The sequence below is a fragment of the Mytilus edulis genome, chromosome 7 (assembly GCF_963676685.1).
Source record: "Mytilus edulis chromosome 7, xbMytEdul2.2, whole genome shotgun sequence".
In the NCBI taxonomy this organism is placed as follows: domain Eukaryota; kingdom Metazoa; phylum Mollusca; class Bivalvia; order Mytilida; family Mytilidae; genus Mytilus; species Mytilus edulis.
Window position 1 is genome coordinate 35505770 of NC_092350.1, and position 13490 is coordinate 35519259.

Sequence of the window (13490 nt, forward strand, 5' to 3'; positions counted from 1 at the left end):
TCCCTCGGTTTTAGTTTGTTACCCGGATTTGTTTTTTCTCAATCAAATTATGAATTTCGAACAGCGGTAAACTACTGTTGCCTTCATTTGCCTTCTTCTATAATCCGTTGTATGTTCTCTTGACCCTAAAAGTAAAATAAAAAACTTTGAGCATCAAAAGTATTAGAAGGTCACTACATCGATAGTAGATTAATGTGTTTGATGTTTTTGAGCTTTTGATTTTGCCCTTTGATTAGAGACTTTCTGTTTTTAATTTTCTCAGGAGTTCAGTATTTTGCTATTTTAATTTTAATACGAATGCTGTAACAAATAAAAACAAAAAAAACTCTTCCACTTTATGCACAATAGGTCTTGATTATGAACCGACTTATGTTAACGGATCGAGTCACATACTATATTATATTAAGTATGTTTATATCTGATCAAAGTCCTTTAAATGTTATACAGTACTTTTGTACCTACATACTTTTGTAGTTAAAAATCTTAAGTCACAATTTCCAGGAAGTTTAAGGGTGTGATTTGTTTATACTTCAGTATGTTTAAGGTAGGCAATATTTTATTAGGTATAGTTAATCCCTTTTGTATCTTGATACAATATCTTAACTTAAAGTCAACAAATCATTCTACAAACACAAACACATATTTTCTTCCGTCTATAATTGCGTGATTGCTGGAAGGTTATATTCTTTTTTTTTTTGCATGTCATTTTATATTTCTAACATTAATACTGAAACACTGTTTAGGTTATTGCATGTATTATAAATATATATACCTAAAAGCACTTACTTGTTAACACTTAATTAAATGACTCTGACCTATTTTTGTAGTTATAGTTTTTCTTGGAAAGCTCTCTGATAAACAATTCGTAAGAACATTTATTTTAATCAGCTGGTCATGTTCTATTAACATCCATACTACATCAATACACGTTATGTATCATAAAAAAGTAATTAATTGCATCGTCTTTTTAAAAATAATTCGGTTTATCAATTTATAATCAAACGGTTATTGTAAAAATTATTTTTTGTACTCAAATGCGAGGTTGTCGGTAAAGACAACTATTGAGAGAGAGGTGCATCCGAATGTTTGATACTTCAAATGTGGTACAAACTGTTTCCAAGGGCACCGGCTAAATCGTCAAGGTCAAGTTCAACCAAAGGGTTTCCGGAAAGGGACACGCAACGAGAAGCTATTCCGGATAAACATAGTATACTAGTTATTTTAATCCTGGTGTCTATGATGAGTGTATTATTAGGTCTTTCCACTTTTCTGTGGAAAGACCTATTGTTTTTCTTCTGATTATTTTTTTTTTTTTTTTCTTCCGCCTAATTTTGTTCTTGCGATAAACATTTGTTTCGCAATATGTCGCTTAGATATTTTGTATATGATATCGAACAGTTTATGCGCTTTTGAAATTTACCCTGCGTAAACGAATACTTTTCTTTGTAGGAGTTATCTCCCCAAACACTGTTTTCCTTGTTAGCGCATCTCCTTCGCAACCGCAAAAGATTATGACAAATTTATTTTACAAAATTGCTCGTTATATCCTTCGCATGATTTGTCCTATTTTGACCGAAGCGATATGACCGCTCCATATGAGAGTTATTTCCCCTTATGCATCTGATATAAGTGATATGAATTTCTATCTTATAAATCATAAGTGATAGAGACCTAGGATCTTTTGATTTGAGGTCCTTGGTCCCAAAAAATGAAAATTAGGTTAAGGTCAAAGGTCAAGGTCATATTCTGATATTTGAATTTGGCTTATTTTCACTTATATCCAAAGACTGTATAAGATATCAACAAATTATTTTTACTAAATTGTTAGTTGCGACATGTCGTAAGATGTAAATTTTGATTGCAAGCGTACGTTGAATGTAAAAGGGAGTTTTCTCCCCTCTTGTATGTAAAAATACGCGTTTGGTGATATAACTCATTAACTAAATATAATTAAGACCTATGGTCTTTTGATTTGAGGTCCTTGGTTTATGACCTTGAAATTGATCTCAAGGTCATAGGTTAATTTGACGTTCTAGATTTTGACCTTTGCTTTTATTCTATATGTACAATGTATACATGATAAAGATATACAACTTTTAGAAAAAGGTATCAAACCATTTAACCTTGAAAAAAACAACCGGAAGTGACCTTTTGTAAACCGGAAGTAGCTATTTTTTTGTACTTTATTAATATAAAAGTATATAGAACCAGACATTTTTGGAATCAGTGTCAAGTAAATATTCAAATATAATCGTAAGTAACATTTTTCAAACCGGAAGTAACAAATTATCTCCCTTATTTAAAAAAGATGTATGGAAACAATATATTTTTGGAATCAGTTTACTAGGAGCTATCATTTGACGATTGAAATGACATTTTAAACTTAGTTTCACAACTTTTCATATCAAAATACATTGTTTTGATGGAAAGACCTTCAATTGTTCTCTGAACAATTGGTTTTTAATTAGGTCTTTCCACTTTTCTGTGGAAAGACCTATTGTTTTTCTTCTGATTATTAGGTCTTTCCACTTTTCTGTGGAAAGACCTATTGTTTTTCTTCTGATTATTTTTTTTTTTTTTTTTTTTTTCTTCCGCCTAATTTTGTTCTTGCGATAAACATTTGTTTCGCAATAAGTCGCTTAGATATTTGGTATATGATATCGAACAGTTTATGCGCTTTTGAAATTTACCCTGCGTAAACCAATACTTTTCTTTGTAGGAGTTATCTCCCCAAACACTGTTTTCCTTGTTAGCGCATCTCCTTCGCAACCGTAAAATATTATGACAAATTTATTTTACAAAATTGCTCGTTATAACCTTCGCATGATTTGTCCTATTTTGACCGAAGTGATATGAACGCTCCATATGAGAGTTATTTCCCCTTATGCATTTGATATAAGTGAATTGCATTTCTAACTGGTAAACCATAATTGATAGAGACTTAGGATCTTTTGATTTGAGGTCCTTGGTCCAAAAAAATGAAAATTAGGTCAAGGTCAAAGGTCAAGGTCATATTCTAATTTTTGAATTTGGCTCATTATCACTCATTTCCAGAAACCGTATGAGATATCGACAAATTATTTTTTCTGAATTGTTTGTTACGACATGTCGTAACACGTAAATTTTGCTTGCAAGGGTACGTTGAATGTAAAAGGGAGTTTTCTCCCCTTTGGTAGTTAAAAATACGCGTATGGTGATATAACTCATTAACTAAACATAATTAAGACCTATGGTCTTTTGATTTGAGGTTCTTGGTTAATGACCTTGAAATTGATCTCAAGGTCATAGTTTAATTTGACGTTCTAGATTTTGACCTTTGCTTTTACCTTATGTGTATACATGATAAAGCCATGAGACTTTTGGCAAACGGTATCAAACCATTTAAGCTTGAAAAAACAACCGGAAGTGACCTTGTGTAAACCGGAAGTAGCTATTTATTGTACTTTATTTATATAAAAGTATATAGAACCAGATATTTTTGGAATCAGTGTTAAGTTAATAGTCAAATATTATCGGAAATAGCGTTTTTTTAACCGGAAGTAAGAAATTATCTCCCTTATCTAAAACAATATTGTTCAGAAACCATAGATTTTTGGAATCAGCGTACAATAAGCTATCATTTGACGATTGAAATGACATTTTAAACCTATTTTTACACCTTTCATATCAAAATTCATTGTTTTGGTGGAAAGACCTTCAATTGTTCTCTGAACAATTGGTTTTTAATTTTATTTTTTTTTCTTCCGCCTAATTTTGTTCTTGCGATAAACATTTGTTTCGCAATATGTCGCTTAGATATTTGGTATATGATATCGAACAGTTTATGCGCTTTTGAAATTTACCCTGCGTAAACGAATACTTTTCTTTGTAGGAGTTATCTCCCCAAACACTGTTTTCCTTGTTAGCGCATCTCCTTCGCAACCGTAAAATATTATGACAAATTTATTTTACAAAATTGCTCGTTATATCCTTCGCATGATTTGTCCTATTTTGACCGAAGCGATATGAACGCTCCATATGAGGGTTATTTCCCCTTATGCATTTGTTATAAGTGATATGCATTTCTATCTTGTAAACCATAAGTGCTAGAGACCTAGAATCTTTAGATTTAAGGTCCTTGGTCCAAAAAAATGAAAATTAGGTCAAGGTCAAAGGTCAAGGTCAAATTCTAAATTTTGATTTTGGCTTATTTTCACTCTTTTTCATTATTTTTATAAGATTTTGACAAATTATTTTTACTAAATTGTTAGTTGCGACATGTCGTAACTTAAAAATTTTGATTGGAAGGGTGCGTAGACAATAAATGGGAGTTTTTGCCCCTTTTATATTTAGAATTATGCGTAAAGGGATATTACTCATGAACCATACATAATACAGACCTCTGGTCTTTTGATATGGAATCCTTGGTTTATGACCTTAAAATTGAGGTCAAGGTCATAGGTTAATTGGACGTTCTAGATTTTGACCTTTGCTTGAAATTCATACTTATACATCATTAAGCCATAGGAACTGACATTTTCAACTGAATTTTAATATTTTCATATCAAAAAAGATACTTATTGGTGGAAAGACCCTCAATTGTTCTTTGAACAATTGGTTTTTAATTTTATTTTTTTTTCTTCCGCCTAATTTTGTTCTTGCGATAAACATTTGTTTCGCAATATGTCGCTTAGATATTTGGTATATGATATCGAACAGTTTATGCGCTTTTGAAATTTACCCTGCGTAAAAGAATACTTTTCTTTGTAGGAGTTATCTCCCCAAACACTGTTTTCCTTGTTAGCGCATCTCCTTCGCAACCGTAATATATTATGACAAATTTATTTTACAAAATTGCTCGTTATATCCTTCGCATGATTTGTCCTATTTTGACCGAAGTTATATGAACGCTCCATATGAGAGTTATTTCCCCTTATGCATTTGATATAAGTGATATGCATTTCTATCTTGTAAACCATAAGTGCTAGAGACTTAGGATCTTTTGATTTGAGGTCCTTGGTCCCAAAAAATGAAAATTAGGTCAAGGTCACAGGTCAAGGTCATATTCTAATTTTTGAATTTGGCTAATTCTCTCTTATTTCCAGAAACTGTATAAGATAACAACAAATTATTTTACCTAAATTGTTTGTTGCGACATGTCGTTACACGTAAATTTTGATTGCAAGGGTACGTTGAACGTAAAAGGGAGTTTTCTCCCCTCTTGTATTAAAAAATACGCGTATGGTGATATAACTCATTAACCAACTATAAATAAGACTTATAGTCTTTTGATTTGAGGTCCTTGGTTTGTGACCTTGAAATAGAGGTCAAGGTCATAGGTTAATAGGACGTTCTAGATTTTGACCTTCTCTTTAAATTCATATAAATACATCATAAAGCCATAAGGAACTAATATTATTAACTGATTTTTACTATATCAATATCAAAATAGATCTTTACTAGTGGAAAGACCTTCAATTGTTCTCTGAACAATTGGTTTTTAATTTTCTTCTATGTTACTTGGAATGTAACACATTAGCTGTTTCCGTAAATAATCTAATCCTCATTTTCCGAGATCTCTTCAAGAAATTTGACCAATAAAGCGGATCTACCAAAGAGATCTAGTAAGAAAAACGAACTCTTCGTATCTATCGTATTTAATGGTCTTTGCATAAGTTGGAGTTATACATACCAGGGAAAAAAACTAAAAACTACCAAGCATTTTAAACAGTGTTTAGTATATTCAAGAGTCTTAGACTTCCTTTGGATTAAACATCTGTGTTTGAAAGTTTTTGTTTTCCCCCTTAAGAGAACTAAAGACTTATTTAAGGGTTAAAATACATCTGAATTGTTATCATACTTTTTATCAAGATTCAAACACAAATATTGATTTAAAAGTACTGTTTTGTGACCATTATGAATTGCAAAAACGGTTAAGGTTTTAGGTCCAGCTGAGACCCAAACAATCCTCGTCATGTTCCAATGGATAAGTCTTTTTCCGGAAATTGCCCTTACATTGGTTAAACGCAAAAATTATATTGTTCTAAATGACAAATTCCATGTGACTATTATAAATAATCACAGTGTTTAATGTATGAAAGTTTAAACGGCTTTTGTATGTAAAATATCAAAAACACACATTCAATGGAGACCACTAGGTTTTCACTAAGTTAGCGCGCCATTTTAATTTTAAGGTGCATTAATTATTGATAACAATAAATCTGTTCGGTCTCAATTCAAGAAAGATCTCATGAACAATATGTACAACGACAAAACTCGCTTTTAAGGCAAAACCTTGATCATATTTAAGGTGCTTTTATTCTGTTGTGAAATTTGTATTATTTAATGTTCTTCCACTGAACTATGTGAGGTTTTTATATAACTAAAATCAAAGATAGAGAGATGCATCACACGAATTTTTTATTGCTCTGGTGTACATCTAATATATAAACTGCATTTTATCGGTCGTACTGAAATGTTCTAATGCAATGAAAAGTATTTGTTGACCTATAATAATTTGTGTCTTATTCCTTCTTTAAGGTTTTCTTCTGTTGTTTGCCTAACGTCCGGTGGCAAATATTTCATGCATATACAGGACTGCAGAAATAAATAAGAAAAAAACATGATTTAGCAAGTTTGTAGTGGTTCATGAAATGCGAGTTTTAATTTCAACTTGAAAAAAGTATTCTTTAGGAGGGAAATCACAACTCCCCTTGCATTGGATCACTTCGAACCTTTCAAAGAGTGTTTTAAGCATACACTCTTCCGACACTGGGCATCTTATAGAACGTCTTTATTCCAGTTTGATATCTGTGTATTTTTATATCCTGTACAGCGAAACTGAAGCCTTACTTCTTAAGAAGCTCTAATTACCTTACATTTATAATCCGCCAGTTCGTTTTTTTTTTCGATTTATGAATTTCGAACAGCGGTATGCTACTGTTGTCTTAATTTTCGCTATCGATTTGACAGCTTTTACCTGTAATTAGATGTAAATGCGTATGTTCAAAAATCTCAGTGATTTCTCAAGCAAAAAAATCAGATTGTTGACCTTTTATTATACTTGTTAGCTTGATGAAAAATAATACAATGCAAGCCTTTTAATACCACCATCTAAATCATATTAGATTCGGAATAAACATGTAGGTGTTTCCAATATATGCTCCAATTATACTTGACATGATTAGTTTAAATAAAACATGAATCAGAAATTTACTGACCGAAAACAATTGAGAATTTCTGAAACAGACATTAGTGGATACATAAAATTAAAATAAGTACATAGATATTCTTTATTTTAAAAGGATAACCTCATTAGCCAAATCCTTTTTACATTATGATCCTCAAATGTATTTAAGGGATACAAAGTTAAGAAAATCAAAACTACATTATATGCACAAATAAGTGCATAGCTATGTTGTCATTTACAGAAAATTATTCAAAAAACAAACAAAATATTCAAAGACTTCTACTTGAAAAGAATTTATATCATTTATCTTTTAAATCATTTGCCATATCTAACTTTTTTGAATGCTAATTATTTCTGTAGCACCAGAAAACATGAATGTTTTCTTCATACAACTTGGTTTTAGCTTTGTTTACTTTTTAATGAAACGGGGAGAGGGTGGAGGAGAGATAAATGTTAGTTAGTAAAATGTTAGAATTCATGGTACAATTTTATTTGCAGCAGTATTATTACAAAGGACAATCCTTTTCTTTTGATCAGATGTGATCGGGAAACTGTTTAATTCTCAAAGAATTAGGTTCGAAATAGGCCATATAAGCTTTTACAGAATTGTTTATGTCCTTTCATTGCATCATGCTTGTTCTGAACTATTTAAGTCAGACGAAAAGTTCAAATCCATAGATGTATTTGGTATATTTATGCACGTATTACATGAAAATTGGAGATGCCTGTGTTTTTTCTTTAAGGAAAAAGTAATCAGTCTCCTACTAATGTAAAAATTGGGCCACTTGATTCTCGGAATAAAGGTTATTATTTTTATCTACAAGTTTATATTTACATGTACTTCAAAACATAAGGGAATACCCGCCTTAATGATCAGAACTGGAAGGGAAGTAAACGTACACTGAATATAATTTGAGTGAAATTAACTTGTAATTAACCTGTATATTCCACCTGCAACATCATTTAAAAATATCCACAAATAGCCGCGAATAAAAAAAAAGTCAATTGTGTCTCTTCATGCACGTATCACATTACATTGAGAATTTACCTTTGTATAGTGATGATGATCAGATTATAAATTTACTTAAATAATAATACATTAATCGATAAAACAAATGCTTTGATGGAAAGGAAGCTGTTAAAACTAATTTCCCTGTTTGTATCAATAGGTCTTTCTCGGAAGTAATCGGAAGTAGCAATTCATGTCAGCTGCATGGTGGACTGCTTAATGAAGGTAATTAAATTTTAATACATAAATTCATCTATATTTTATAAAGCATCTTTGTATTTATTGTATGATGATATTATTTCATTACAAAAAAAGTGATGTTTTAAAAATATATCCGTGCATATGTAAACTATTATTAGGTCCTGAACTTGAGGGTTCAAGGAGTTTGAATCAATCACTTATCCATCGCAAATATTTACTTTTCACGAATGAAATAGGTTCCTTTCTTACCAGATTTATTTTCAAATGAATTGCTAATTATAATATCCGTTTTATGCTATTTACCCAACAAGACCGCCTGCCAATATACATGAAAATATATGGATATCATGTAATATCCACTCAGGTCGTTACCTAAAAAAAAAACTGCTGAAAGCTGTAAATTATGTTTACCCATATGTAAATTTTAAGAAATGGGCGATGCTTGTCACTGAATTAGTCTGGGATTATTCACAAAAAAACCTTCTTATTCATTTTTAACCATTTGAGTACCCATGTAGCAGCAGGTGTTAACTAAAGATAATAATGGAAACCAAATCATAATATAACATAATTTAAGAGGTTTATATATAAAACAGCAAACCAGAGTTTTCTTTAATTTATTTGTTGCATTGTGAAAGCAGTCAAGTGACATAACTCCAGAAAAGTAAAAATCAAAATGGCCTCTCATGTTGTCATATTAAAATTTGAAATTCATTGGTTAAATGGATCTTAATTTATTGAACAGAAACTACATGAACTGCCATTTCGCAATCAAAACTATAACCACCGAACGGCAAATGTGGAAATTAGCAATTGATCTCCGCTTTTGTCATCAGTTATAGCATTTGGAAATGTATATATATATTCAGCTACTTGTTTCAAGTTATTGTACCAAAAGGACATAACATATCATTTCCAAATTAAATCAAGAAATAAAACTCGTAAAAAGCAATAGTGAAAAATAGTTTCAATAAAAAAAACAGTTAAAATGATGCTCTCTGTAACTAAGCCCCCCAAAAAGATGACGTTAGTTGCAATAATTGAATGTGCTGACCAACGTTACCTGAGGGATAAAACTCATCCCGATAAAGTTTTCATTTTTTTACTCTTTAAAAGAACTAGACAAACCTTTTTTTCAATGAATAATGGCATGGTATTTTCGAATTGAGGGGGGGGGAAACATTTTCACGAAAAAAAAACTTTTACCAGACGTGTAGAATGTCCAGTGTATTCATTCTCTGTGCCAGTCTTTCAGATTTAAGGAACTACTTAACCCTATGAATGTATATTACTAAAAGAGATTGTTTCTAATTTCAATTAGAAACGATATTAAGATCTAAACTGTAGGATATAACATCATATAAGTGTTAATATCCAGGAAATATTTATAAATTCTACTAGCACGTATATAGAAATAGATTATTTTAATATTGAATTCAAGTATTTTTATAACTAAATGTTTTGTGTCACCATCAGTACCAAATGATAAAATATGATATGGCTGATCTATAATTAATCAGACATATTTTTTGTCATGAAAACGACACTTTATACGAAAGAGATCGATACAGTTTGAAGTATAACGTTTCCGCCTCCATTGTGCGTCCGTTTGATTTGTATTTCCGAATAATCTGATTCATTTCCTTCGAAAAGACAAAAGAAGAGATCCTCTTTACACGATAGTTTTTCCTTTTAGTAGTATTGATGTAATATAATAAAAATCTGTATAGGTAAAAGATTTTGATAATTAATTATTTATCGTTTTTTAAAAGGAAAATTTTGTTAGAATGATAAAGAGACTTGATCACACGATTAGAGAAACACTTATATACACGACAATTATGAAATATTTATAAAATACATAAAACTATATGAAGGAAATAGCAGACACTTATTCACGTGTCATTAGAATTGGCTGTATCCAGTTACTGGTGAATTTAACATTACTATTTTTCCTTGGTAAATCATGAAAGTTTCGATTTGTCTTAAAGGGATATTGACCCGATAAATCCACATTTTTTTCTATTTTTTAAACAATCTAACACATTAGATTTAGTTTTAGAATTAAAGCTATATTTTCCAAACGCATTAAACTGTCTTTGAACAATGCACAGGTGGGCAATCGGACAGTTTTCGAAACCCCTGAAACGGTTTACCAATCAGCCATCTTGAATACCCTGTAGCAGATGTATTGCCTACAACACCTGGAAATAAACGCAACAGCTTTAAAATTGCCACTCTTTTTTAATGGTTTTCGTGACACTTTTGACAATAATCTGTATAATATTCATCCAGCGAATATATACACTTGGGTTATATAAGTCAGCGGGAATTTTTGTATACTGTAATTGTGTCCATGCCAGTGAGGACGTCTATTTGGCTTTGTTGGATGTTTAAATACGCATACACATCCACTGAAAATAGGAATGTGTTACCCGATGCCTCGTGCAGGAAGGGCAATCTCTACATGTGAAAGAACTCTACCAAGGAGTACGTAGTTGGCCTGTTCCAATGCAAAATGCAACATATTCTCTTCCTCTATTCTTAAAGTGGTAGTCTACATTTCCCGCCATTCATCCCAGTTAACCTGTTTTATGTTCCTATTTAGATTTATTTACTAAAGGTCGCCTTTTTTCATGACGTCACAATAGGAAAATTGAGAAGAAAACAAAACATTTTGACGTCATAATCAAATTTTGACTAATCATTTGCCGAGAACAGATTTTTCACTAGTGAGGAGAAATATTTTTCTCACACCGGTCAGGAAATGTGAAAATAGCACAAAAATTAGAGAAATCAATTTTCATCATTTTGGCAGATTCTGTAGGGGATGGTGAGAGCAGGGCTACCCGGTATACCCTCAACACTCCCTGAAAATATCAAATTAAATTGTTGGGTTCACATGATCAATATTCTGAAAATCCCCCGTTGGTAAATTACAAAAAACTACGAAGAAACTATGGTTTGAGCTCTCTAAGGCAAAACTTGATCTTACTAAAAACAATCTATAACACAAATGCAAGGCAAAACAAAATGTCCATTTAAATTGAAAAATGAAACGCCATACATCAACGGAACAAGTGGAAAATGACCGTCATATTCGGACTCGAACTCGAAACAGGTTGTTATTTTTAACATGTAGCTCCTAACGTTTCTATATGTTTTCATAGGATTGGGTTTAATCAATCCTGATAAATTACAATAAATTAACGAAAGGATAACTTTTCATTGTAGTTTGCGGTGTTTGTACCAGAAAAGCACATCATGTAGGAAGGTCGTCTCAAGTTTTTTTTTTTTTTTTTGCATATTAACATTTTTGTTTGGATTTGATGTTTGATGGTTTACCAATCATATTGAACTGTTTTATCGATTCGTGTTGTCGTTAATAAGTGAAAATATTCAATGCATATTGCTGTATTTCACTGTATCTGCGTATGCACAATATTAAATATATATGAAATATATGGTTCTTCTATTAAAGCCCTTTTATCGAAAGAATGATATCAATCACGTTTTCGTTGACCGAAATTTGATATGTTTTCATACTATTTTAAAGTTCATTTGCCTTTTTAAAAAAGGGCAATTCCCTTTGAATTAAACGTAGATTAATTATTTATATATTTCTTTTTATAATTCTTAATACTAAAAGGTATTTTCCCCCATGAAATCCGGTTCTTAAATAACGAAGGTAGTATTGAATGACATTGTTGACGGCTTTTTGTACTGTATTCTGAAATTTACTAAATATCATGCCTGAAATTTTAATAGCTATCCCAATATATTTGTTAGTGCATGATAATTGAATGATATTTGGTGTGAAGTATTGTCCTTCCATGGTTATTACCAAAATCCGTACATATAGATTGAGAGGAGTATTAATTACATTGAAATTTATAACGATTTCTGTTAGTTTTGAGAAGAAGAGTTCCAATTGCTAAATTTCTCATCCATTTTTCATTTTGGACAATAAAATATGTTTAAACTATTGCTAACTTCTGTATGGAAACGAAATATTAAACAGATGGACATATATAACTTTTCTAATGCAATCAGTTAAAATCAGCAGCAAATATCTCTTTCTAATAAAGATAAGAGGGTTAACTTTATGAGATAACAACCCGACAAAAAAATCTCTACTGATATGCTTTTCTCTCTGATATCTGAAAAGCAGATACACGTTGCGTCGTTTGTTTTCTCTTATTTTCTAGTGTAATTTCACATAGCGATAAGATGTGTCACTGTACTTGTCTATCCCAAATTCATGTATTTGGTTTTGATGTGATATTTGTTATTCTCGAGGGATTTTGTCTGATGCTTGGTCCGTTTCTGTGTGTGTTACATTTTAGTGTTGTGTCGTTGTTCTCTTATGTTTAATGCGTTTCCCTCGGTTTTAGTTTGTTACCCCGATTTTGTTTTTTGTCCATGGATTTATGAGTTTAGAACAGCGGTATACTACTGTTGCCTTTATTTAAAGACAAAATGTGGACCGAGTGTCATTTTTATTTTTCTTTCCTGTCTGAATATTAGCCCACCATCTCTAAGTCTTATTTACCGTAAGAACAGTAGCATCTGCGACAAAATAGTTACATTTAATGACCAATGTTTTTTGTTATTCATTAATCATGTGTTTCTTTGTCTAATACGTTCTCCTATTTATTTGTATTGTAGTCCTGTAATATTATGTTGTCATTTCAATGTTATATTTAACATTGCCATTAAAGTGCGAGGTTTGACATGCTACAAAACCAGGTTCAACCCACCATTTTTCCTTTAAAAATATCCTGTACCAAGTCAGGAATATGGTCATTGTTATATTATAGTTCGTTTCTGTGTGTGTTACAATTTAACGTTGCGTCGTTTGTTTTCTCTTATTTTTTTAGTGTAAATTGACATTGCGATAAGACGTGTCACGGTACTTGTCTATCCCAAAGTCATGTATTTGGTTTTGATGTTATATTTGTTATTCTCGTGGGATTTTGTCTGATGCTTGGTCCGTTTCTGTGTGTGTTAGTTACATTGTAGTGTTGTGTCGTTGTTCTCTCTTATATTTATGCGTTTCCGTCAGTTTTAGTTTGTTACGCCGATTTTGTTTTTTGTCCATGGATTTATGAG

The 13490-nt window shown here is 31.3% G+C and overlaps 1 protein-coding gene across 14 annotated transcripts in view; it reads left to right on the forward strand.

Annotated features, from left to right (window-relative positions):
- The first annotated feature begins 431 nt into the window (after nucleotides 1-431).
- LOC139481350 (transcription factor ETV6-like) overlaps nucleotides 432-13490 on the forward strand; it is an 80562-nt gene continuing 67503 nt past the window's right edge. For all 14 annotated transcript variants that reach the window (XM_071264617.1, XM_071264625.1, XM_071264626.1 and 11 more), the window contains exons 1-2: nucleotides 432-544; nucleotides 8338-8402. Coding sequence is in view for 4 of the 14 variants with exons in the window: in XM_071264610.1 (XP_071120711.1) it covers nucleotides 8382-8402 (21 nt within the window). In the remaining 10 variants the exon portion in view is untranslated. The remainder of the gene's footprint in view (nucleotides 545-8337; nucleotides 8403-13490) is intronic.